Here is a 26,975-nt window from a genome sequence, read left to right on the forward strand (position 1 = left end):
TACTCCCCACCTGTACGGACCAGTATCTCAGCTATTAGGAGTAAGCATCCCTCTGCTCAAGAGAGAGGCTATAGAGGGTACACACCACAGGCCACCCTGTGGTTTTACCTGCATGACCAGGGAGAGGACATGAGGAAGTGAGATGGAAAATCTACCTCGACCCTAGAGGCACAGGCACATGAGTTGCAAGGAAAAACAATCACAAAAGGGGGTTCTTCCAGGAAAATTGCTGCTCCAGTTTCCAGTGAGCAGCTCCCCAGACAGAGTAGAAGGGCTGATCTTAATGAAGAGACTTCCGATTCGTATTTACAAGAAACAAGTAACAAATACTACAACCAGGACTAGAGAGGCCTTGCCTTACTGGACTGTGTGGGTTCGATGGCGCATCAGACCCACAGGAGTCTAAGGCTCTAGTGGACACTGGTGCACAGTGTACCCTAATGCTATCAAGCTATGAAGGGGCAGAAGCCATCTGTGTTTCTGGAGTGACAGGGGGATCTCAAGAGCTGACTGTATTGCAGGCCAAAGTGAGTCTAACCGGGAATGAGCGGCAGAAGGACCCCATTGTGACTGGCCCAGAGGCTCCATGCATCCTTGGCACAGGCTACCTCAGGAGAGGGTATTTCAAGGACCCAAAAGGGTACCAGTGGGCTTCTGGTATAGCTGCCTTGCAGATGAAGAAAATTAAACAGCTGTCCACATTGACTGGGCTCTCAGAGGACTCTTCTATGGTGGGGTTGCTGAGGGTCAAAGAACAACAGGTGCCGATCCCCACCACAACGGTGCGCTGGCAGCCATATTGCACCAACTAAGACTCCCCGATTCCCATCCATAAGCTGATTCATTGACTGGAGAGCCAAGGAGGGATCAGCAAGACTCACTCACCCTTTAACAGTCCCATAGGGCCAGTGCAAAAGTCTAATGGAGACTAGATACTAACAGACTATTGCAGCCTGAATGAAGTTGCACCACTGCTGAGTGCTGCCGTGCAGGACATGCTAGAACTTCAATATGAACTGGAGTCAAAGGCAGCCAAGTGGTACGCCACAATTGATATCGCTATCAACGGTGCTCAGTTGCCAGCTGGGACTAAACCACAACAGTGTCTTAGACATTCACTTCCCAGGGAGCCGTGCTGTTGACTGGCAGGGTTTCTGCTCCTGGCCCAGCCATTTGTACGTACTTGTCTGGTCCCCACTGTTCTCATAACATTTCCCTCCCTACGGTTAAGCAGGGTATTCTACTGGAAAATTAGTCTGGTGAAGCAAGTCATGCATCCAGTTCTGAACAAAGTAAGATTCAGTCAGCCTGCCTACGAATGCCTAGATAAAAAGTGGGCAATAATTCCAAGACTAGGCACTGAAGTCCTTCACCACTGTCAACTGCATATTAGAAATATGTCATTGATATTGCTCAGATAAGCACCCCAGGCAGAGTACCTCTGTTGTACCTAAGCCTCGTTATGCACCATCACAACAAAGAGACCATGCGGTGTTATGCCTTAATACATGGGAAGTCATTTCATGCAGCAGCTCATGGATCAAACAACTCCAAGATGCCAGCCTTGAAGACTTGGGTAAGGGAAGCAGCAATCTTCAACATCCATTGACAGAACTGTTGCAATGGTAACTGACAGTATTAAAAATACACTGTCAAGCCTCTCATTCCCCCAAATTAACCTAATGCTAAATATGAAAAATGCTGCTTTTGTTTTAAGTATGACAAGATACAGCTTTAGCTGAACTGATTTACAGCTTCACTGGTAACAATACAAGAGGAAGAAAACCCAAGTCTGATAAAAGAAAGCATACACCACGGAGGCTTACCTATATATTCCAATCTTTGTCATCAAACATCAGTTCTCGTTTTGAGTGACCTGATTAAGATATTAGCTATCACAGCAAAAAAGGGTATCACTAGGCTGATGAGCAGCATTACAGACTAGTCTAAGAAAGATTCCAGACTTGAGATGTGGGATTTGGAATACCCACTTCATATCTTTTATTGAAATTGCTGAATACTTTATATTACACTATTTTGATTCAAAATGGAGTTTTTATAAAAAGAAACCATTATTGAAACTGAGTAAGCCAGCCAAAAGGAACAATGAAAAGTTTCAAAAAATTCTGACCAATGCATGTACTTGTACAATGCTTTGAAAGTCCATAATTTAATTTAGGAAACACCTGGAGAAGAGCAAGACTGCTAGAGGAAATTTGACTTGCATTCTTTGCCAGCAACATTTCAAATCAATGACCATGGCCAGGACCTTAGCATAAGAGCTAGAACTTAGGCTATCAGAAAACATTGGCCCGAATTTTTTTTTCTTGTAGTTAATACCAGAGAGAGGTATTGTGCTGACTAGAGGTCCTCTAGTTGTTGAGTTTTTCTTGGTGATGACAAACTGGGCAGTGCAGATTGTATTATAGGAATTCTGCCTCTATGTCCTTGAAAACTCTGGTTCTCTGTGCAGTCAGCCTAGTCCAGCCATAATCTAGGAAAAAAATCTTTGGGTGCTTGTCAGCTGCTTAGGCAAATACTGATGAAGTCAGTCATATGACCGGTACCAAAAAAATATCATGCAAAGAACAGCAATCATTTCAGGCTAAAGCTATACAGAGTTGTACCTTTCAGTCAATACCTTTGAACCAATGATCTGTTTAAATTAGAATGGATATTCAAATTTACAGGATAAATTAGACCAGTTCCAAAATTTACATCAAATCATCCCAACACACAAAAGTTATATTTTTTCCTTGTCTTACGATGGGTGAACCCATAGAATAATACCCTGCCGGCAGGAAGAACATGTTGCTATTAAGCAAACCTGAGTAGTGAGGATCAATAAATACAAGGAGTTAAAATGCTAGTAGTCAGATAACTTGAGTCTCAGGAGCCAGGGGCTTCATTGAGCCTTAATCCTTTCCTTTCAAAGGTTTCTCTTTCTTAAGCAAGCATTTAACATATATGCTGAGGCTTTTAAAAAAAAAAAAAAAGTGTCCTGGCTAGAGAGAGTCAACATAACTCAGCCAACTGGATGTTAGAAATCCAGTCATCACTGAACAGATCATTGTAAACAACCAAGAAATCTTTCTCTTCTTCCCTTTTCAATGGTTTCTTGTTAAAGGCAAAATTCAGAAAAATCTTTCAGGCTGAAGTCCTCATATTTGGTTGGAAATGTTGTCCCGTTATATATAATCTCTCTATATATATTTGATTAGGCACAAGAGGGTTTATTAAACATTCAACAAGTCCTCATCACTATCATCATGAAACGATACTGTATTTGTAGAGTTCTGTGCCGCCTGCTGGCCTGGCTTGGCTTTTGCTTTCCTTTCCTTTCCCCCATTCAGCAAATAAGCTTTGTTGTCACTTCCAAGACTGGGTGGCTTCTTTTGTGGGTGCTTGCTCTTGTCTAGTCCTCTTCCTGTCTGAATCTTTACATCTGGAATGGTTAACACTTCATCCTCACTGTCCAGGTCATCCACATGGAGAGAGGTAAAGGCTTCAGATGTAACAGACTTGGTAGTAATGTGACCATTTTCCTGCCCTCCTTTTGCTGTTCTTTGATTTGGTGCTGCAATTTCCTCCATAAGCCACTCTGTTTCATTCTCATTAGCTTCTTCTTCACTGTTTATCTGCAAGAAAAAGAAAAAATGCAAGAGGAGACTGCATATACCACTCTAGACTCTGCCACACGCTCATCTCCCCAGTTGTCAGACCCCACACCACACATGACCTTGGGTTTAACTTAGTCATAAGATAGTAATACTGCAATAGCATGCTGTTACTATCGCTTTTCACTGTCTGAAACAGCCTTCTTTCTCTTCCTGTACATTTATGTGTTATTTGGCTATTTATGGACCGCTCTTCATTTCCTCAAATCTATCTTCTTCTCCCATTTCACAATATAAATGTAGATATCTCAGCTATGTGGCTTTCCTGAAGCCACACAGTATGGTTTCCATGCAGTGAAGGAATTAGGAATTAAGGGGGTTTATGTATTTATTAATAAAAGCTTCATATTAAGAAAACTTGACAAGAAACAAAACCTCTGATTTTGCCACTGTGTTACCTTTGTGTATTTGTAGGAAACACCAGATGTTCTTCTGCAGCAGTTCGTTATCTTGTTTATTACTATTTCCCTAAAGAAAGGGAAGAATACTGCATTAGGGTGACTGTAACCCCTTATTAGCCCTCACTTTTCTTCACTGGATTCTCACCATCGACATAAAGCACTTCACCAAGCAAGCTGCAAGCTATCGCATAGTGGCACTTGACCCTGAACCACTAACAAAATTCAGTCCATGATGATGTACATCTTCCCCCTTACCACAGCTTCAGGGTGACTGTTCTGAAGCACCTCTGGCCTTTATGTCTAAGGGAAAAAAAACCCAAACTTGTCTGGAAAGGAGAGACTCAGCAGGACTTGCACTTGTTCCTTGCTGCTGTTGCACGGTTCCAGCTTGACACCATAAAAGGAGAGAGGTATCAAATACTAACAACCTTATCACATTGTTTTATCCTCCTTAATTAGCAGTTGTCCACAATAGAGACTAGCCCAATTCAATTGTGTACCCTCTGTACATGGACCTTCAGACAGTAACAGGGAATTCGGGGGAAAAAAAAAAAAAAAAAAACAACAAACCCAGCGGTTTGACAGTTGATGCTGCCAACTGAAAAACAGAACTTAAATCTCTGAAGTTCCCTACTTCCCTTTCACTGAGGAAACCAAGTCCTACCAAAGAAACTTCTAAAGACTCCCAATCATTTCTTACCTCCTCTCTTTTTTGTAGAACAGTAAGATTATAAGGCATGCAGTGAGAACAACCAGGAGGACACTCAGCACAGCACCAACAGCCTGACTTCTCCTTGAAAGGCCTTTATGTACTTGAGCCTCCTGATCAGTCTGGTGCTCATTGCTTCCTGGGTCACTGGTTGATCTAATAACGTAAATTAGGAAGAAAAGGGTGAGTTAAGATCTATTGACCGGTTGCATCAAACTGGATTAGAAACAGTAGATTCAAAGAAATTAAACACGTCACACCATCCTGTCAGTCCTACTTAACAGCTATAAAGAATTAAATTCAGGGGATTTCATTCTAAGTAAAAATCACTGAAAAAAATATAAACGTATGTACTGTGCCTAAATCCTGGTATGCTTTCCAACAGTGCATACAATTGATGGCAGTCAAGACTGAAGTGCATGATTAGGCACTCTAGAGCTTACACAGCAGCAGCTATCCACACAGAGCTGCTATTTTAGAACCAAACCTGCACCTGAGCAAGCTGCAAAAGTTACAGCAATTATTTACCTTCCAGCTGACTATGGCACTACACAGACCTCAGTAGCTAATTGCCTGTTTAAACCAGAATAAATGGTTTCCCTGTGTTTTCAAGCTAGCAGCCAGAAAGTGAACAGTCCTAGAAGTAGTCACTCCATTCTTTGCAGTGAGGCTGCCTATATGTCAAGAATGCTAGTAAGCACCTAGATACAGTCACTCTGCTTTTAACACTGTCACCTCATTACTCCTTTTTGGATCTGTGGATAAGCTGATCATAATTAATTTCAGAAATACCTCATTATTCCTCTAAGATCTGTAATGATTTTCACTCCATCCTAAAGCAGGCAAATAGGGAAGGCCAGTCTTTGCCATGGCTTTAAAGTTTTCCAGACCGTAAGGCAAGGAGGATAAAAAACTTTACCCGAATACTGGTTACTCCTCTCAGTAACATGAAACAGCATGTTCTGTTAGCTACAGTAGGTTTTACTTAGTGAGAGTAACAATATTAATTCCACCATGCCCCTCCATTTCCCATGCAAACAAGCAGTTTTAGGCCCAAGACCAACTCGGCAAGCTTCTATTCTGTGGTCATGTGCCAAACATTACATACATGAACACCAATTCCATCTGCCCATGAGTCTACTGCTTTTTTAGCTTTTCATCTTTTCACAATCACTGTGATGAACAAACACAAAAAACCCTTTAGCTGAGAAGTGCTGACAAGAGCTGCTTTCAGAAAATGGTTAACTACTCACATTAATGGACACACAGCAGATGTGTACCAGGTAAATAAATACTGACAATCTGCTGTCTCATGAAGGAATTCAGGGATGCCTTCTACTTGTGGATTGCAGTGGAAGAAAATGGTTGAAGACACAAACTTTGATTTATCTTTACCACATCTGGAGTCTGATGAAAATATGATATCCAAGTCATCATCTACAACGAGAAGAAAACCTTATAGTTTACTACTTCCTTGAGAACACTCCATTAACACTAGACGCTGGAAAGTTAAGTAGTTGTTCTGCAGTAGCAGCTTACACTTTGCAGTACCTGCAGGTGAGCTTATACTTTTGTGTAGCTGATTCCATCAGTTGCTATGGAACAGTGGGCTAAGCTCTTCACAAGAAAAAGTAGCTAGATAAAGGAGATCATTATTTATGCAGCACAAGCACAGAGTAAAACAGGAGACCAAGTCCTCTATCTTGCATTGTTTCTACCAAAGTCTTTCAACAAGTGTCAAGCCCAAACCCTATTAAGGCCACATTCGCCACCGAGCTTACACAATAAGAAAAAAAACAACCTAAATTCTGCTACACAGACTCTGGATACCACTACAGAAATGGATCAGCACAGACGTTGTGAAACAAGAACCGTTTTCTGATGAAGCAATTCACACTGAGTATCAAGCAATTCTTGAGCAATTCAAGCAAGTACTTACCCTTAACGTAATATTTAGCTTTTCTGGCAGAACCAATTCTCCGAAAACGACGTTCATTAGTTTTAACCTGGCAGATGTTTGCTTCAGAGCATTCTGGGAAACTTGAGTTTCTTATACCAGAAAGTTGAATTTCATACACATATTTATCACCATTTGTCCGTATGTCACCAGAAGCCGTGTACAACCTGAGGAAACAGAGGACAGGTCTATCCTTAAGCCTAAACTCACAGATGTAGCTTATTCCCAAGACATAAAACTGGCAACAGTGGTAGCTGTTACCACTGGTTGATTCCAGAGTAAGTTGGAATGACTGATTCAGCAACCAGAAAAGATACAGGACTGAGGCTTCCTCCCTGAATGTTAGAAATGAGGATTATATTTAGCATAAATATAATCTTTCTAAGAAAGGACAAAGAGCAAACTTTTCTAGTTATATTTCCCTCAATGGGTGTACGAACATGTAAATACCTCCAAAGGATTAAAACAAACTGGAGACAAAAGCATGATTCTGCAGCTTATACACAAGTTAGCCTACTGACCATAAGAACCATATTGTGTGCTCTGTAGCCATGATAAATAGTGTAGCTTAGCTGTCTTCTCCAGAAGGGTAACTAGTTCTACCATAAGCATTACCTAAGTACTATTTACAATTGTATCCTTTCACACTGCTGGTCAGAGTGAGAATGCTCTGAGATTCATAGCTATTTGTTCTAGCCACCTGCTTGAAGGCTGACCTTGCTCAAATATGACTTGCCTTTAATCTCACGTTACACCAAGTTTTATTTTTGTCCCCACTTCCTCTCCTCCTTCATCCAGGCCGGTTTGATTTTTTTGGTTTGGTTCCACCCCACCCCACCCCCCCCCAATGCTTGTAATGCTATCACCACATTGGCACAGTGGGTTTATTCACTACACTTCTACTCAGTTACTCCAATTCTGCACACTAATGGTTTGTGCCCTGCAAACCGAGTTTGTTCTTCCCATAACACTAGTATGGACAGATTGCCTTCCACAACACTAGCACTGACGTTAAGTGTAGTAGTTAAGAGATTGTGGATCAGAGTTATGTGCAATGTGTAGTACAGTCAGTGTAACTGCTGGTCTTTCCCTCCCTGTCCTGAGTTCTGTCATGCTTAACCATTCCTCCAGAGCTGCCTGTCCTCACTTCTAAGGCTTCCTACTTCCATATGGATCATCTGAGCAGGAAAGAAGGTACTATGTAAAAAGCAAAGGAGTACTCTAAGTGAAAAAAATCAAGTTCTCTGGCACCGAACTGATGTCTACACACTATGGAAGAGAGCAATAACCCACAATAAAGAGATCTAACATCAAGGTGGGTATGTGCATGCTTTAGACGAGTCTTGAGTACACCTGGACATGCTCAAAGCTATAAGCCCAGCTGTAAGCTGCACTATTAACCAGGCCTTTAAGTCAGTCATTGGTACAAGGTGAATTCAGTGCTATTTCTACGTGACAGGTAAGAACTGTTAAGGCAACATAGAATGTTCACACCAAGCTCTCTTTTCTTGCAGTACAGTTCTACAGGACTAAAGTGCTGTGGGTTTAGGTTGTTGTTGGGGTTTTGTCATTTTGGGTTTTGTTTGCCTTTTTTTTTTTTTTTTTTTTTTTTTTTTTTTTTTTTTTTTTACTTACTTGTAATAAAGATCCCCTAAAGAGAAGTTTTTCCCAGTTGCAGGATTAATAACCGTTCCGTTCACCACCTCCACCTCCTGCTGCTTCACAGCACAAGCTGCACGTGTGTCCCAAGTGATGTAGTAAGCACAGTTTTCTTCATCAATCCTACCAAATGACAGACACAACTCATGATTCCAGGAAACAGTAACAAGTGCTTAGTATCCTGAGAAAGGGAAGACACAGAGCTGCTAACTCATGGGTGGGAATGCGCTGCTTAAGCATCATGCCAAGAGTAAGCTAAAAGAGCCCGGTAGCACTCAAAAAGATTGACCTGGACAGTTGCGCTGCACTTTTACGTGGTTCCAAGACCTAAAAAGACTTGGCTGCACTTGAACTTTCTACTTCAAAAGTTTCAGAAGTCACACAGTGTACCAGAGGGTTTTATCAAAATATTTTAGCCAACAAACATGTTGGGCTGCTCATGACAGGTTTAACGTGCTGCACATTACTTAAGTAGGACAAGGAGTATAAACTAGTCAGATTTTGCTGCCTAGTTCTTTGACTCATCAAAGCATCTTGCTCAGTTTCCCAATTCTACAAACAACATACAGTTAACCAAAACAAGACTGAGCAAACAGCCATCAAGCTTTCTTAGTATTTGTGATCATGCATATATACCTCCCTTTGGACAGCTTCTAGTTAAATAATCTGTACTGAGGCAATAATATGCTATGTTTTATTAGCTTAATCACTTACCTACAGTAAGTGTTCTTTACTAAACAGATTTTGAGCAAAGTTAGGAGTGGTTTTACTACAACTGACACTGAAAACAACAGCATCCCAGCCATTGTCAGATCTAATTTGGAAGTTGAATGCTTAAATTTTTGCCCAGAAATTTTAAGATAAATACAGAATACAATTGCTTGTGTAAAGTGAACAGGTGCAGAAACTCCAGCAGATCCATGTCTTACAAGTACAGACCAAGGATTATTTTAGGGACTGTCCTACAGAACGGACAGTCACTGTCCTGAGACTTACCGTTTACTAGAGAGGTACAAAGGAAGAAACCATGAAGATCAGTGGTATGTTAATTTGTTACTCACCTCTGCAGCATGGGCATGCCAACTGTTTTTGCACACTTCAGTTCTATAATTGTAGTTACTTTCTTGTTTTTCCTACATTCCTGCCCACTGGAATAACTAATATAGACTGTATCACCTAGAAGAGAAAAAATGGTGACACTCAAGGTTTTTGTAAGCAGCTGGCAGAAATTCCCTTTGCTTATTCGCCAGACTTCATTAGTTTAGATTAACTTCTAGGATTTTTTTTTCCCTGCATAGACCATATATCAATTACAGCACTTCAGTAATTTGAGGCCTTTGCACTGATGATCATTTAAAAACCACTCCTCAAACACCTTTGTATTTACATGCTACCGTTATGTTCAGGTTACCAGTATGGCCATAACAAATGTTTACATTTAAGACATCATTTTTTTAAACATAAGAGTAAATGAAGATATCAATTTATAAATTAACTCGGGCAATAAACACATGCAATTCATCCCATTGATTTTGTAGCTGGATGGAAAGTTTCCCTCAATTTCACAAACTCAGTAGCAATTTAAGAAACTCTCTAAACTGAAAACTTGAGTAAGGTTGAGATTTTTTTTTTAATTCCTTTTCTTAAGAGTGAAGCCAATTAGTCATCTTTCACACGCTGCTTTAATCGAAGAAGTTAGTGGACATAGAACAAGTCTTTCAAAATGGGATGAACAAAAATAATTTCCCCCTCCCACAATTACAGAATCACAGACTGGTTGAGGCTGGAAGGGACCTCTGGAAGTCATCTGGGCCAAACCCCTTGCTCAAGCAGGGCCACCTGGAGCCAGCTGCCCAGGACCACATCCAGATGACTTTTGAATATCTCCAAGGTAGGAGACACCACAACCTCTTTGGGCAACCTCTGCCAGTGCTCAGTCACCCTCACTGTAAAAAAGTGTTTCTTGATGTTCAGACAGGCAATTCACTTCTTACAGCTTTAATGACAACACTATTTATTTGCTTCAATGTTTTCTCGTGGCTTAAACACCACGCTTAAGTTTGAGTAGTAGCATTTACTGTTTTTGTTTTTAAACAGAAGATTCACTGGTAACGATATTTCAAAATAAAGGCTTCACCATAATTTAAGAACCACTATAGCTAGGCTGTAAGATTTAGCCATCTCTAGCTCTCTACAGGAACAAAAGTAACTCTACCTGTCACATTCAGCTTCTGTGTATGAACAAGTCCAAGAACTTGAACATCTCCATTGTTGCTTTTCCTGCAAATACTGGCTCTTTCAGGGCAGCCTGTGGGTCCCTCATGTACCCTCTGACAGAGATTCACATAGTACCTATAGAGAACATGGTAGACAAATCTTCTTTAAAACTAATTTACGCTAAACTGAAAAAGTGAGATATAAAATTTAGAATCCTCATGGGAAGCTAGCCAGGTTGAAAGAAATTAAATAGTCTAATTAGCTGACAGAATAAAGCATGTACTAAGGTTTAGCAGATTACTTCTAACTATCATTTTCAAGTAAATGACTGTGCAAAAAAATTGATCATTTACCAGATTAGTTCACTAGTTAATTTTGACCTAGGTCAAAACTAGAAATTGGAACTGAGTCAAGAAACGCACAAGAGTTTTTTCAGTTATAAAGGTTATAGGACGATCCTAAATTCAGCGTCTCTTCGGAGCTATACCAGTTAAGTTTTATTAGAATAGAGGAACTAGTAGCAGGGCAGTGAATGAAACAGTTTTGTTATTCCACTGTTTATCATAAGTTTAGAATTAGATGCTTTCATCCTTGCCAGTTCATTTCTGTTTGCTAACTGGAGGGAGGAGGCTGGAGAGGCTGATGACTTCCTGCCATTCCTATTTTCCTCTAAGCTGATTCTTAGAGGAATTGGGGGGGAAAAAAGCCCTACTTAAACTTTAGATAAAAAGTTACACACTTGAGTCAAAAGACAGCAACTAAGTCATTAAGATTTTTGTTCAACATGATAAAGATTAAAAAAAATTGCATTTAAACTAGAAAATGACCCTGTTAAGATAGCAGTTTAAATAGAAGGCCTTTAAAAAGCTTTTAGTTTAGACTTACTCGTCCTTTAAAAAGGGTTATCAAGAGAGGGAAGAGGTGAGGATGAAGACAGTAATTATTCATCCTCTTCAGATAAAATGGTTTCCTTGCTGGTTTTTTGTCTATATGCAGTGTTAAGCATCGACAGTTTTAAGACACTGTCAGCAATTTAAACAGACTCTGAACAGCAACCAAACAGAAGTACCATGCCACATTACAACTTCAACTGTATTGATTAGCAAGCTGCTCCCTGGGAGTTGCTCATTACTCACGAGTTCCCATTGTGGAAAAAGATCCATGATCCCGTCAGGGAAGAGAGCATTCTCAAGTCATAAGTTCTGTGTTTTTGAACAAACTTGCACTCCATCTTCTTGGGAGGACAAACAGCCTGAGTCCTCCATTCAAATGTCACAGCACAACCAAGTGTCTCACTCAGAAGGTGTGGTCTCCCAACACCAGCATTTTCGTCACATGTGAAGATAATGGTAGATTCCTTTCTTGCAGTTGCTGTAAGGGGGAAGGTTCGAGGGGGGGCGGGGGGGGAAGGAAAAAATACTTTGCAAGAGGCTTTCAGGCACATATGGATTTCAGTGTAGCAATTTTGCGGCATCAACAAAAATTTTAATCAGGTATTGTTTCAGATAGCAAAGAGGCACAAATGCTTTACCTAGCAGTTTTAATCCCTAGGTTAGCTTTCACACTTTTTAGAAAAGTAGTGTTCCTTCCAAAACAACTGATCTCCATCAAAGCAGTCATCACTTATGACTTGAACACTCATGATCTGAAGGCAAGAACTTTTTATTTCAAAACTATTTTGCTCGCTTGAGCAAAGTGTTTGTCCCATAGATTCTTGTCTTGCCCACTCCTATCCCTTTATTTCTACTGTATTGCACCAGAGGTCTTTTGCCCAGCCTGATAACGGCTAACTCCCTATGTTAGCTCAGATCCTTGCACATGAAGTACAGGAAGCTCTTACCGTTACCACAAAATCCCCACTTTCCATCTCCTTGGTAGTTTTCAGTTGTAGCACACCATGGCCTATTCTTTTCTTCTGTAATACATTCCTCATAGGTCTTCCCTTTGTACTTGAAGGGGAACACACAAAGCTCTCCCTTTTCAGTCACTGAGAAGGAAAGGTATATCCTCTTAATAACATGCAGTAGAATGATAGGCACATCCATATTCAGAGGCATATCCAAAGACTGTACTTCAATACTAAAGAAAAGTCATAAGCAGAGGCAGACAACAGAAATACTGAAACATTGAGTCTAAATCCAATTAGAAAACTAGGATGTAGCGTACAATTAGATACGATCACCCCTACAGAAAAGTTGCACACTCTTCTAGGAGATACGTTAGCCAATTAGTATGGTGCATGTGATTTAACAAAACTACATGTTTCTATTAATGTATGCAAAATGCACATTGCTTCCCTCCTATCACAACAAAATCTCTATTTTAAGGGTAAAAAAAGCTGACAAGTTTTTACATAAAGAACAAGTCTGCTTGAATCTCACCTGGAGGGCACCGATCACCTCCTGTATACTGCAAGATGACCGTTTCATCTTGGTGGCTATAGTCCATTTTCATTTCCTTTAGGTTGCCAAAAGATGACGCACCGCTTTCAGATGTCAGACACACTGCCCCATCTTTGCATTTTCCCTGGGGCAAGTCTGCTGCCTTACTGCATACACCAACATGGTAACTGTTAGATCCAGAAAATACCTGTGTGGACATCCAGAAGCATCATAAATGAGGCTGCCTCAGAACCTACATTCAATACCTACAAAGAACTGCTTGAGTGCTTTATAAATCAAGTCTCATGCACTACTTGCATAATGCAGGAGGAAAATAAGATAACTAATTTTGCAACTCTGGCCTTCCTTAATATGGCAAAACTGCAGATAAAGTAGACCCACAGGACCAAGGATATAGTCTGTTCAGCAGACTTGTTTTCATGTTCAGGATTCTGCCACAGGTGAAGATTTCTCCTTCCTTTCCCCATCAATATATCCATGAATTTCCCTCTCAAAAACATTAAAAACCTAATGTTATTCCCTCTAGTATTATTGCCTCTGTCAGAGGCCAAACAAATATCAACACTGATCACAGCTGCAGCACATGCTTCAGTCTCCTCTCATACCCCAGGATGCTTAAAAGAAACCCCTGCTTCAGTTTTAATGTTGACAGCAATGGGCAATTAAAAAAACAACAAAAAAAACCCCAAAACAAAACAAATCACACCACCAGCAGGCATTACCTCAAACGATCTTCCAGAAAGGCTCGTCAGGTTAAAAGTATAGTGTAGCTGTTCATCAGTCACAGAGCAGCCTAAAGTTTTCACTTTATCAGGACATACAACTGGAGTTTCCCACTCAAACACGAAACTGCAGTCAAGTTTCCTTATCATCTTTGGCTTGCCCTGTTACCAAAGTACACAGCAAGATACATTAGGTTTAATTTTTGGAGAGTTTGTTGTTCTTTTTGCATTTTTCACCACCCTCCAACAGTTAACCTTAGTTATTACCGAGGCTAGACTTTACTGACTGTAGGACAAACATCATGCCTTCATATTACAACCAGTACCAAAAAAGCTACAAAGTGAAGTACATTCTACCTAGCTCCAGGGGAAAGGGAAAAAAAAAAAAAAAAAAATCAAAGCAGTAATTGAAGTATATAAGCTTTCTTATTAATTAGGGTCGAGATTTTGATGTTCACCTTAGTTGCAAGCAGCAACAAAAGTGTGAGAGAGCTGTGTTTCTCCATGGTAGGGGACATTAAGAAAGTTCACTGAGTTAAGGTTTAGAAAGAATGCTGTTTCCTTCATCATATTTTAAATAAAAATATGAGTATGGCCTGTGTAATATTCAGAGCTGCCTAGTGTTTCAGCTCATGCCCCATTTTGATGGAAAATGGTTCCAACTGAGCATCTTCAACAAGCTCTAGTTTGTCAAATATCATATCAAAGTGCTTCTCTACAGTTTGTTCAAGCATTCAAAAAATTCAAGAAGTGTTAGATTCACACCACCACACAACCTCAATTTAGTGTTCAGGTGTCAACACAAAACAAAAACATAAGTATCTAAATGCACATTTTTAAAGCTGTGCGTGATTATGGAAAGGGTTAAAACAGAGGGGAAACATTTCACAGTAATGTCTTTACAGACAGTTACACTGGTTCTTGTGTTAGCTTGTGGTACAAGTACAAGCTTTTGGACCTAGACAAAGTGCAATACAACATTAAGTTTAACACCAGCAATAAGTTATCGCTACATTAATTCAGTGGAATCTGATCCTTGAAACCATCAGAACCTGCCACTCACAAGCCTGAAGTTCATGCACTCTATGAAATTTTGCCTGGTTAAGAGTACAAATACTAAGTATTTAACTGTTAAGTATTTAAGTAGTTAAGAACACAAATACTAAGTATATTCCTTGTTGAAACAAGTCCATCCCTACATGCTAGAAACAAATCCTTGATTTAAACAAAGCTAACACTGGTTACTACCTACTTCCCATTGCACCCCAATATCAACGTAAGTTTAACAGATGCCTTACCAGACTAGTTCCTTGGCTGCAGTGAAATACAATAAGAGAAGTATAGTTCAATTTGTTGTTTATCTGACAAGGAGTAGTGCTGTTGTAAGTGATGTAAACTTCATTTACTGCCTCATTTAACTTGGGAGGTTCAGTAACACGACCGATATCCTACACAAGCAAAAATATGTATTAAGAGACATATGGGACACACCTAGATTTCAGATCAGCCCAGAGATTCAGATCAATTCAGATTATTCTGTTTGGTTTACACGGGAGCACAACTATTCCACTTTTGAAAACTGCATTCTATACTCAAAGAACAGTTGTTGTATTTCAATCCTAACAAAACACAAGTTGAGCAGCTCAAAACACTCTTTGATTGAGCTTGACAAAAGCCAGGGAGGTTCTGCATCTTAGAAGTAGATTCTTCTTTGAATCATTGTTGCAAAATACCAACACATCACTTAAAAATGGTGTAGTATTAACAATGGAGTAAGGTCCGTAGATCAATGTGGAAGTTCATGGAAAACCATCTCAACTTTTTATGTGCATCTTCTACAGCTCACAAACAAGACCTTAAAAGGTAAGAACCTCCGTCTCTCAAGGTGATAACACAGAGAAGTTAACCAATAGTCTGTCACAGGCTTGCTATTCATGCAGCTGTCAAGTTCTTACATGAAAGTACTAAATGCATTTTGGAGCATGCTAGGACATATCCTGCTTCATACTGCAAAAGGCTATCATGGGATCAAACACACCATTTCTGTGTCCAGAATGGCAGACCACGAGGCATTCTGCTTCCCAGTCTCTGTATTTGGCACACAGCACTACATGAAAAAATTCTCTGTAGTAATTTTTCATATTTGTCACAGTATGGAATCTTCTGATGCCCCAAAAAATCACTGAGGTTCAGGACAGGAAAATACTTCTTCATAGGGAAAAGCGATGAAAGGGAATTTTGCAGGGTAGATTTTAATTTTGTATTCCATTTCTTTGACCCATTGCCAAGCCTCTGGTTCAAAACATGTCTCTAGGCAGGAATATTGTTTTAAACTAGCAGGGAAATGCACGTCTCAGTGATTCCAGGCATAGTACTTACTATTGGCGATTCATTAACAGGAACCATGCAAACAGCCGCTCCAGGTGGGCAATTGACATCTTTGATAGGATTGAGAGGCTCACAAATGTTGATGTAAAAGTCTGGAGAAACATCTGTTATATCTTCATCCACAAATGCCTCATAATACCCAGTGCGATGGATCAGAGGAGACAGGTCAATAACGGAATTGCCATTCAATACCGAGCATTTCACCTACAAGAAAGTATGTTTTATTGCTCTTATTCTTTTATTACTTGCTTTGATTTATTGACAAACATCCTGCCCTTCATAGGACCAGCAGTGTGGCTGCATTTAAAAGTTTCAAATTTGATTTAACTAAAGCAGCATTTGTTACAATTTTTGTTTGTCTATAGATACTAAGAACCTAAAGCTGCATATGAAAAACCTCAATCTTTTAAACATTCTTATGGAATAGAGTCTGTATCAGAACAATACCAAGACTTAAAGCTCTGGCATGCATTCTCCAGCATACATAGTCACTATGTCTTCATAAGATCAGTAGATGCTGCAGTTCCTTCCTCTCCTCAGCTCCCACACATCCCTGGAACATCTCCAATAAGCAAGCTTGGTTATAACAATGTAAAGTTATGGTATTGCAAGCTGATGGCTTGAGCACTGCGTTTCCTCAGAACCTATTTCATGCATTCTTAAAGTGCATAAGCTTACTGACAGCCTACCTGGAATTTGGGAAGTCTGTTCTTGATTAGATATTACATAAGGAGCAACTAACAAAATTACTGTTTAATTTCAGGACAAATAATCATCATTGCTACCTAGCTATCACCACACTGAAACAGCTAGGGTCACTATGGTTATGCTGTGAAAAGTGATCGGAAATGCACAAATGATCACAAAACAGAATTAATAGGCTAGAAAAGACAGTGTTTTTAGGCAGTGTTGATTTGTATTGCAGCGTGGCACATACTACTGAAGAGGAAGCCAGAGCTACGTGTAGCAGAATGCTTACAAAAGAAGGAGGGGACCTGTGACAGTTCCTGTTGGGGAAAGGAAAACTGGAAAATGTTTTTCCTAAATGGAAGTGAGAGCTGTGGCAGTATTGAGACAGTAATGAGGCGGAAAAACAACTTGTCACAGAGAATGATAGTCACACTAGAAGTAATCAAGGCAGCGAAAAGAATGATTAGGCAGATTCATAAAAGGTAATGTTCAGGTGTTAAGAAAAGATCTAAACTCACCCTATAGCTCATTTAGCTTTCTATTCCTATTGCTGGCTTTTACTCTGTGCACCCTCTATTGATAACAATTTAACTAGCTAAAATTAACTAAAGTAAGACTAGCTCAACGTATTGTCTGGAACATCAGTTCATCTAGAGTTGACCAAATCACATTATTACAGTATGTGTTATACAGCAGAGGCAGATCCTAAATTCATGCTATCAAGGTTTATCAGTTTTTGCACTGAGCAAACTGATCATACACTTGCCTGGTCCCTAGTCACTTGCTTAGAAACAAAGACTATCCCCACGCACAGAGATGCTGTCCATCCTCAACTCAACCTAAGCTCTGTTGGCCTGTTGCATTGGAGGATCTTAACCATCAATTCCCAAGAAGTTGCCCTGTGGCTTCCATTTGAGCTGTACAGAAAAGCAGCTAAGCAGGTTCCACAGAGGGGTTATTCTGAAGTGTTAAAGTTTTAACTTGGCTCATCATGCAGACCAGAAGTGTGCCAAGTATTGTTCATCCTTGCTGAAAAAGTCAGTAAGAAAAGTATTTGAGAACTTCTGTATGAACCGGGTTCTGTGCTACAGGAAGAGACCTTTCCCTCAAGGAATTTAAAACATACACTGCTATTATGCCTAACCCCCTCCAGAAATTTAGTCCCACAAGTGTTTTCCATAGAAGTAATTCTTACCTCTTCCTCACAAGCCAAGGAAGTATGCCAAGAGAAGTAACTAGTGCATGTCTGCTCATCAAAAGACAGAAAAACAGGCCAGCTGTCATCTCCAACATCAGACTTGCATACAAAGCTAAAATAGCTTTTATGCTTCAGTTCAGGGTCTGCAGGGCAAGGATCTCCATCTTCATAGACAAGCTTTAACACTTGATCTTCGTAAGTTAAAGTTTTATTCATTTTTCCAGCATTAATTGGTTTTGGACCACCAGTGACGCAGACAGCTAAAGTAAAAAAGAAAAATGAACAAAACAGATCAAGTCTGATGTAACTGCCCTTCAAAATTGCACCTTACAACATGAACAGCAGGAAACTTAAGATTTTAGTCTCACTCTAATTTGCCTACAAAAGACAGGCTTTTTCACGCTATCTGGAGTTGCCATTAAAACTGAGCTGAACTGCACTGAAACAAAGACCAAATATTGTGTCTTTAACCCTTCATTAACCAGCAGAATGTACTGCATCTATACACGTTTAAGCAAGCACAGAGCACAGTGTTTAGTTACCGCTTCTCTGAAAACCAAGATATTAACACAAAATGTCAGCCAGACGATATATAATTTTATTAAGATGCCTCTTAAAAATCAAATCAATCCAGTATCATCTAACTACACAAAATAATTTTTAAATCACAAGCAATATGCCTATTTTAGCATTTAAGATGCTTAAATATTATCTCATATTCAGTTTGACAGAAGAGCTAGCAATTCAACCTGCTAGTAAGCAGCTTAAAATGCAAGTTAACTTCTACCAATGTTTCAGAAGCATCCAAAACAGAACAGAAAGCTAGAAATAGAGTTGGCAAGGGTTTGAAGTGTGGACATAAGGCTCAGCGCAGATGCATTACAGCAATACAACATCATACAACAATTTTTGTGTGCAGCTCACTCTAGCTGGAAGCTTGTAACTTCTTCCTTTTCACAACAGCCAAGAGGTGCAGAAGCATCTACACTCCTGCCCTCATGTCCAAAAGAATACCCACCCATTCGAACCTAAAGGGATTGGACTGGAAATGAGCCCATGTAAGTTTAGGAATGAAGTTTGATAGGAATACATCGTTTCATTTCCTAAAACAGTTTTAGGATCTTTTCCTAGCCAATTCAGCCACACAGCTGTTCTCTTCACTCCTTCCGCATTTGTGGTAAAACCTGCCCCTCACATTCTACTCTAAACTTGAGCATAAGTATTTCCTTTGGGTACCCTACAGTCAGTGATTACAGTAACAGAGGGGATAAGATGCTTACCAGCTCCATTAGCACATGAACTTTTAGCTTCAGCGCAAACATTCAACTCAATTTTTCTGTTGTGTGAACCATTGATGGTATAGCCAGACTCTCGCCTTAGTGATGTCAAATCAAAGAGGTGGCCTGTAGGCAGATCAGGAAGTTATTTAATCTTTTTTTTCAGATTCAAAATCAAGACATTTCTTTGTATTAAAAGCTTTCAGTACCTAAATTTAGTAGGAAGGTCAACCAGCCTCTACTTGCCTGCTAGCTTAGAAAGGCAAACAGTTACCAATTCACATTAATAATTAGAGGTAAAATTAGTTTCAGAACTATAGACTATTTATGTTCCAAGGGACGTTGCACTACCTTACAAGATATCTCTACCCACCAATAAGCTTGTTAGTCACTATCCAGAGGATGTGTCACACTGCCCTTTTCTAATGAAGTCCCTCAAGAACACAAACACATTAGAGCTGCTTCTAGCAGCCTCTTCCACATACGAAATCCTGAGGCCTCCTCCTTACCTGTTGCAGGATTGGTTACCCGGCAGTCATTGTGCACATTGCTTTTAAGAGGACACGCAGCAGCCGTGAACCATAAGAAGGTATATTCACAATCTTCAATGGCTGTTATAAGTTCTGGCTTCGATTCCTAAATATGAAACAGTGGAGAGAGTGACATCTCTACCGAGTGATACTTTAAGATTTCATGCCATGGGGTTATCCCTGAAACCTGCAGCTGAACTCTATTCGAATGCCAGTCCTAGGACTTAACAGACCATCGTGGTTCAATGAATTAACCCAAAGACAAAGTATTTAACTGTGACTATTTCAAATACACAACAGTACAGAATCGTTATCAGGAGCAATAAAATTGATGAGAGGAGAGCTAAAGGTAGCCTAGCAGGGCAACAGAAAATCCAAAAGGTGAGGGTAAGACATCTCACCAAGTAGAAGAGTACTCAACGGCAAGGCATACAGATGTGCAAGTTAAGAACTACACAGCCAATAGCACTATTTACTACTTCAAACACTTCCCAGCCTTCAAGACACAGACAATTTTAAGCCATTACAGATAATAAAATCTGTGCTAGCAGATTGTACAAAAAGATCACTTAAAAACTGCTCTGCATCTAAAGTTCAAGTACTTATAAGCCAGTCTGCTTACAAGACTGGCTCCCATCCAACTACAGACAATTAGCGAATAGATAAGAACTGCCCACCATTCTCCATACACATACAGTGGTACGAACAACTCATGAAAACATAAAACCCCACCAGAAGGAGCCCACTTACAATTTTGCTTTCATCACACTTGAGGCGCAATATTGTTGTTTTCTTGCGGATTTTATCTGGACACTGCTCCCCGTTAATATATTTCAGAATAGAAACACCATTTTCCCACCGAGGACCATCAGCCACTTCCCCAAGACTTGTACATTTTGCACCCTCCATCAGGGAGGCAGCAGCATCAGAAGGACAGGAACCTATACAGGTGAGCAAAAACTGCATTATTACTCCAAATGCTATTAAGGCTTACTTTCCTGGAATAAAACTCCACTAGTCTACTTTCAGGTATGTCATGGATAATCTATCTCCAAGCCACTGTCCAAACCATACTCACTGGAGTGGTTTTTTTCCCCAAAATCACAAGTAGCAGCAACCACCTCACTTCACTCAAGATCATGCAGAACGTAGTGGCAGCTACTACTGTGGAAGCAGACTACTACATAGAGTGAAAGGCTAGAGTCTGTTACCTGGTCTTCCACTGCACAAAATGTGGAGTCAGTCAGAAGATGCCATAGGGAAACTTCTGAAGTTAACATCTTACACAAAAAGATTATTTTAATCTTTAAGAGCTATAGCAGACTTTGGATAAGGATGGAAGAGCTAGAGTGCTGAAGTTATCAAGAGAAAATAAGAGCTGCTAGTGAATCTCATCTTCCAAGCAGATAGAAATCAGGCCCACAATTTACCCTTCCCTCTGGTGCTGAAATTACACCACTGTCTCCACATACTTTGCTTTACGTTGTTTTTTTTTTTTTTTTTTTTTTTTACTCTGAACAACCAGCAGTAGTGTCCTACCACTTGCCTTCCCTAGTTACAGCGATAATATATTTTTATTTTGCTCTTACGTGCAGCACCATATGGTACTAAGGGCTTGCAGACATTAATATAGTATTTCTGTGCAGAAGCAGATAGAGCAATTGCCTCCCAATTCTCTCTATGCCGTGTCAGAGATGAAAAATCATAGAAGTTTCCTTCATCATCCCTGTAAGAAAGACAAAGGATTCAAATTAAGAAGCATTAAAAAAAAAAAATCAAGTAATTGTAAGTTACGATTCTTAAGTTACCGCAATAACTTTTAACCTAATAACTCTATAAGCAGAGTATCATGCTGGAAAAGAAATGTGCACCAGACTCATTGCTCCCTACAAACCTCAAATTCAGTACAGAAATATATCACTGCACCAGCCTTCCCCACGGTAACTGTCCATATGCACACAGCCCTCATTATTAGCCACATTTGACCCCACTTATCAACTCTTAATGAACTAATACTTGGTTGTGACAGAAATAGACAACATATTTCCTGGAGCTTTGTTTGGTGGAAGTTCCAAACAAACAGCAGTTGTATTTTTGTTTAAATTAGCTAAAGTTAAATAATGACTAGACACTTGTAACAAGGTAACATACTCGGAGTTCAACCATCAATAGCTGCACACCTAACAGTTCACTTTGATACTAAGCTTATTCCCCAGAAGCAGCTCACAGAAAGCATTCTTCTTCAGTGAAATTAGTTTTAGGAAGTATAAATTGCAAGAGTTACTTAAAACACATTGCATTGGCATTGAACGGCACATTAGCAGGTGACTAAGTCAAAACACAATAGCTAAAGTGGCAGTATTGCACTGAGTTGCAATAAGGCTGTCTTTGTTTCTGTCATCACACAGCTCCATTTTAAGTTGGCGGAAACAACTTACTTGTAGGAGCACTCAGTAGATTTAACAGGTGGGCAAGCATACTGAGTATGCCATTCAAACATGTAGGTGCAATCTGGAGTTTCCTTCAAAAATACAGGCTGAAAGAACAAAATACAAAAGGAATTTGCTTTCTCATTTAGACATAATGAAGCTACCAGAATGTCTCAGTCTTGCTTCAAGAAGATCCAGGAACTTGTATTTACACATTATCTTAGAGCCACACTATGCCTCTGACCAGCTGAAAGCATGGCTTCTCCCAAACCTGAGTTTATCCACATGCACACTTCTGATAAAAGGGCAGCCGTCAGGAGCTTCTGCCTCCTCCATGAAGTAAGGAGAAGAGCAAAAATAACTCTAGGCACCATTGTTTAAGAACAAGTACAGAGAGATAATGATAAACAAGTAACCAGCTTATTTTGGTCTGGCCATGTAACGCCTGCTTTCCTGCAGATTCATCCTCCTACTTTTTATTTCTTACAAAGAAGCAGCTGTTATTTCTGGGAGAACATCCCTTCCCAACATCCCCAAGAGCTTTGCTAATGGCAGGCATCCCTTAAAGGAATAACATGCCCTGACTTCCCTGGGGCGTGACAAAGGCACCTTCCATAAATAGGAAATTCAAAATATTCCTCATTTTTTACCACCTCACAGGACCTTTCAATCTCCTGCCTAATCTGTAAATAATTAGGCAGTCCTTGAAGGAAGCTAGTTCATGTTCTTCACCTTACCCTTCCACACATTAAAGAGGGCAACTCTGGAAGACAGTACATACAGGAAGCATATGTTTTGAAACTAACCTCAGATGTAGTCTTGTCACAATAGAATAATATGGCAGTTGATCGTTCATATATTTTATGACATTTTTCTCCACTGGTGTAATTAATCATTATTAAACCATTTTTGAAAGTCAGCTTTTCTGTAAGCAAGCCTAGAAGCAAAGAGTTGAGAAAAGTAAAGAGCTAATCCAGTAAATACAACTACAGTCATGCTTCTAGCAACGGGGTTACATAGACAGCAATAACACGCACAATAAAGTACTGATAGAAAGACCTCAACCTTCCTCTAAAACTTGTGACCTAGTTATTGAATCAGTACTACTCCAGTACAGTAGTGTTGAGCTCATTCCTAATTGTGTGTCAAGATCACTATATATATATATATATATATATATATATGACATTTTATTTGCACATGAAGCAGAAGTGGTAGGGTGCTTTATCTCATAAGATGTACAGGATTAGCAAGAACCCCTCTTGTATCACATAGTAGCTTCAATCGCACCCTGGTTAATCTTCCCATTCTTTAAGTTCCTTCTGGTCAAGTGCTATACCTGCTACTTTTCTGAAAGTATTGTCCATCTTCTTTACTTGACACGATGACACAGTGCGAGCCTCTGGTTTGCAAGATTCTGTTATTTCTCCACAAACTCTGAAGTAGTAGTCATACTCATCTGTACTCACTTTTACGTCTTTATTGGAAAGTGGCTTCAGGTTATAAACATGACCATACCTTGGATCTTTCACCTGGCAATCCTCTCCTTTAAAGAAAAGTTAAGAATTTAAAATACAATTTAATATCTATGAGCCATGCAAAATACACTTAGGACAGTTAAGGCTTACTGGCACAAATAATGCCACAAAAATTAGTAGCTGGCACTTTGGGGCAGTGACACTGAAGAACCGTTTTAGTCCAGCTAAGCAGCTCATTTTGGGAAGTAACCAATATCTAGAACTATGAGACTAAGCTACAAATGGAACATTTCTTTTATCACTGCCACTAAAGCAAGGTGCAAAATTCACACTGTAGTTCAAAAACTACCTCAAAGTGGCCTCACAGGTTCCTCCTTCAGCCATGCCGAAGGCTAAGTAAGTACAGAACCAAAGACACTAAGTCCAGCATCTGCTTAATTATCTGGAAAGAACAGCAAGGTCACAAGGCCAAAGCAAAAGTTGTCCTAAATGTCAGTCTTGTATCTTGTTTTAACAGCTATGAAGTTTGCAGAGTTAGGAAATAATTGATCATAGGAAATGTTAGCTACAGCTTACAGGTCTACCAAGATGTATACAGAAAAGCTTTGGGAAAATTCTAGTTTCATGAGTCTAACCATCTGATGTACATCAGTAACTTTAAAACTGAGGACTTGATCAGCAGCAAAGTGACCCTTTGCTCAATATTCTGAAGCTTTTAAAAAAAGTCAGATTGCATCACATTATCATTATGCTCCCCTCAATCATCCAACAAGTTGGTACCAAGTTAAAGACATCACATCAGTTTCCCTCCCTTCAAAACCACAACTCTTGTCACCAGTGTCCTGAACAATAATTGTGTGCTATAGAGAAGTAGCTTGTAAACATTCCTCTTATGCCACATGAGATCACTGGCAGTTTCAATAATGTCTAGGACTGTTACAACAGATGCTTTACAGGAAGTCTGGATGTTTTATAAAGCATTTTCTACAAGTTGCCAAACAAAACCTGCAAGGGCAGAGAAGATACCTGCACACTCAACTTCCCACCTAAGAGCCAACCAAGTACTGGAACTAGAACCTGTGATTCCTTCTTGCATGTCCTGGAGTCAACTGTAAACTCCGATACTCTCCCCACTGGTCTCTCCCCCACTCTCTAACAAGGGTCAAGTTTACAGTATAGCTTCCAGTCTTCGGGGGGGACATGGAATGACTTGACAGGCATAGGATCAGCTGCATTCTCATGAAACCCGATGTTTTGGTTTTTTTTTTTTAAGATTACAAGAGACTAGCAAGTCTGCCTGTGCAGGTAGTACTATGATTTGTCAGAGACAGCATTATTAGTTTATCTTCTTTCCCTAGACAGGAAAGTACATTTGCCTGTCATCCTAAATTGTACTTTTAATGTCAGAAGTGACTCTTAGTTGGCTTAAAGCTCAGAAGAGACATCCCTCCACAAGCTAGCACCTTTTACAGAAAGATTGATGGGGCAAGAAACAAACATAGCTTCACTAAGTATTTACTTCTTGTACAGATTTGTTTGATATTTTAGAGCTCAGATAACTACACTTACCTTCTGCTTTGTGAATAGGACACGCTGCCAAGGTTCTCCAAACAAATACGAACTCACAGTCATCCTCTTGCTCAAACACTGGCGATCCCTACAGAAAAGAGCCATATGAAGGAGGCTTACTAACAATTACATTGCAAGTTTCAAAATGTACATGCAGAATCCTTTTTTTATTGCAGTTGCACAGTCTAAGATCTCTCTTATCAAATTTTAGTACTCATTTTCAGCAAAGAGCTGCTTTTGGTGGCTCACAGGATTCCACGACAGTTTGCCGGTGTGTTCTATGGGCTCAGGAAAGCAGTTTTACGGAGAGACAAGGGAAAAGCCTGTATACAAGACATTACTTTTTAGAATGAGCCTCTCGATTCCAACAGGAATAAACACTGTCTATTTTGTTATAGTAAGTCCAAGCTCCAAAATCCTCATTAATTACCATTGTTTGATCACACTGGAAGATTATACGCGTAGAATAACGCTGCTTATCCTTGCATGTGTCACCATTCAAGTACATAATACTTAGTGACCCATCAGTAGCAGCCTGTGGGTTTATCTGAATGACTCCAAGGTTCTTGCTTTTATCAGCGTATTTCACACAAGATCCTATGGCACCACCTACAGAAAAAAGAAAAAGCCTGTATTTTAGTTCAAAGCTTTGACAACTAGAGCTAACTTTATGTAAAACATAATGGAGTAGCTTTAAGAGAACTTTGAGCGTTAAAGCAGACTGTCTCAAACTCCTGAAGCTGAACACAACAGAAGTGTTTTCATAAATAGTTAGAGACATTGTATGCCCAAAGTCTTTGAGGAATAGAACAAGTTACTGTCCTGAACTCACTGAAGTCTTTAAAACTGCACTAACTTAGCTGCTCCCGCAGACTGATAGAAGACTACAGCAACAGGTTAAATAAATCAAACTGGCTAGAAGCGCATTAAGATGTGGCATAAGTTTCTCATTCCGGCCTCATTCAGTTAGGAGGCTTCAACAACATTTAACTTTCCTTTCTTCTTTTAAAAAAAAAAAAAAAAAAAAAAAAAAAATCAAGGATACTGGCAAATACTGCCCTCAATGCATTTTTCTCAAATGCATTCCCACACATCTCAATGCAAGAGTCCTGATAAGCATTAAGACTGCTCTCACTCTGAGAAAGTCTGTTTATTATACCCTTGACATACCTCACCCAGGTCTATGCAAGTTCACTGATTGAATGGGCAGGATTCAAGAAATCCTACTAAAATAACCAGGGGTGTCATTCTGTATATACAGAAGTCACAAGTTAAGAAATGCTTGACAGTTGGCTTACCAGGGCATCCAGGCACATAGGGCAAAGGCTTGCAGACATTCAAGAAAAATGTTTGCTTCTTTGCTTCCTTTGAAGTGTCTATAGCAACCCACGGTTTATCCTCTTTGCTCAAGTCACTTAAGTCATATTCATTGCCAGCAGCATCTGAAAGATATGTGGTACATACAGTAAGCTGAAAGACGATCTATTAGATACTTGCAGCAGTATCGGGTTTAAAATGATACAAGTTTCACTGATGAATACACATAATTCAAAGTAATTTTCAGAATCACATTAGATATCCTTTGAGAGAACATACTGTTGCCATAAAAAATGTCACTACATCAAATGTAGAACAGACTTCCCTTGACAGTTGCTTCCCATGAGTAACTACT

At 39.7% G+C, this 26,975-nt stretch overlaps 1 protein-coding gene across 1 annotated transcript in view; it reads right to left on the bottom strand.

The window, feature by feature from the left end:
• The window catches only part of IGF2R (insulin like growth factor 2 receptor), a gene marked incomplete at its 5' end in the record, with an annotated part of 63,128 nt that continues 36,153 nt past the window's right edge, over nt 1-26,975 (bottom strand). Inside the window, 25 exon segments of the mRNA XM_082306474.1 lie at nt 1-3,638; nt 4,076-4,145; nt 4,779-4,943; nt 6,041-6,224; nt 6,727-6,911; nt 8,380-8,526; nt 9,465-9,579; nt 10,619-10,755; nt 11,757-11,991; nt 12,461-12,607; nt 13,002-13,209; nt 13,745-13,906; nt 15,043-15,192; nt 16,124-16,336; nt 18,018-18,280; nt 19,301-19,423; nt 19,807-19,933; nt 20,578-20,768; nt 21,417-21,553; nt 22,266-22,363; nt 23,063-23,193; nt 23,596-23,802; nt 25,304-25,391; nt 25,734-25,912; nt 26,602-26,745. Of these exon segments, the coding sequence (XP_082162600.1) occupies nt 3,237-3,638; nt 4,076-4,145; nt 4,779-4,943; nt 6,041-6,224; nt 6,727-6,911; nt 8,380-8,526; nt 9,465-9,579; nt 10,619-10,755; nt 11,757-11,991; nt 12,461-12,607; nt 13,002-13,209; nt 13,745-13,906; nt 15,043-15,192; nt 16,124-16,336; nt 18,018-18,280; nt 19,301-19,423; nt 19,807-19,933; nt 20,578-20,768; nt 21,417-21,553; nt 22,266-22,363; nt 23,063-23,193; nt 23,596-23,802; nt 25,304-25,391; nt 25,734-25,912; nt 26,602-26,745 (4,208 nt within the window). The 3' untranslated portion in view covers nt 1-3,236.

Source organism: Platalea leucorodia (assembly GCF_965183815.1).
Source record: "Platalea leucorodia genome assembly, chromosome: 3".
NCBI lineage: Eukaryota > Metazoa > Chordata > Aves > Pelecaniformes > Threskiornithidae > Platalea > Platalea leucorodia.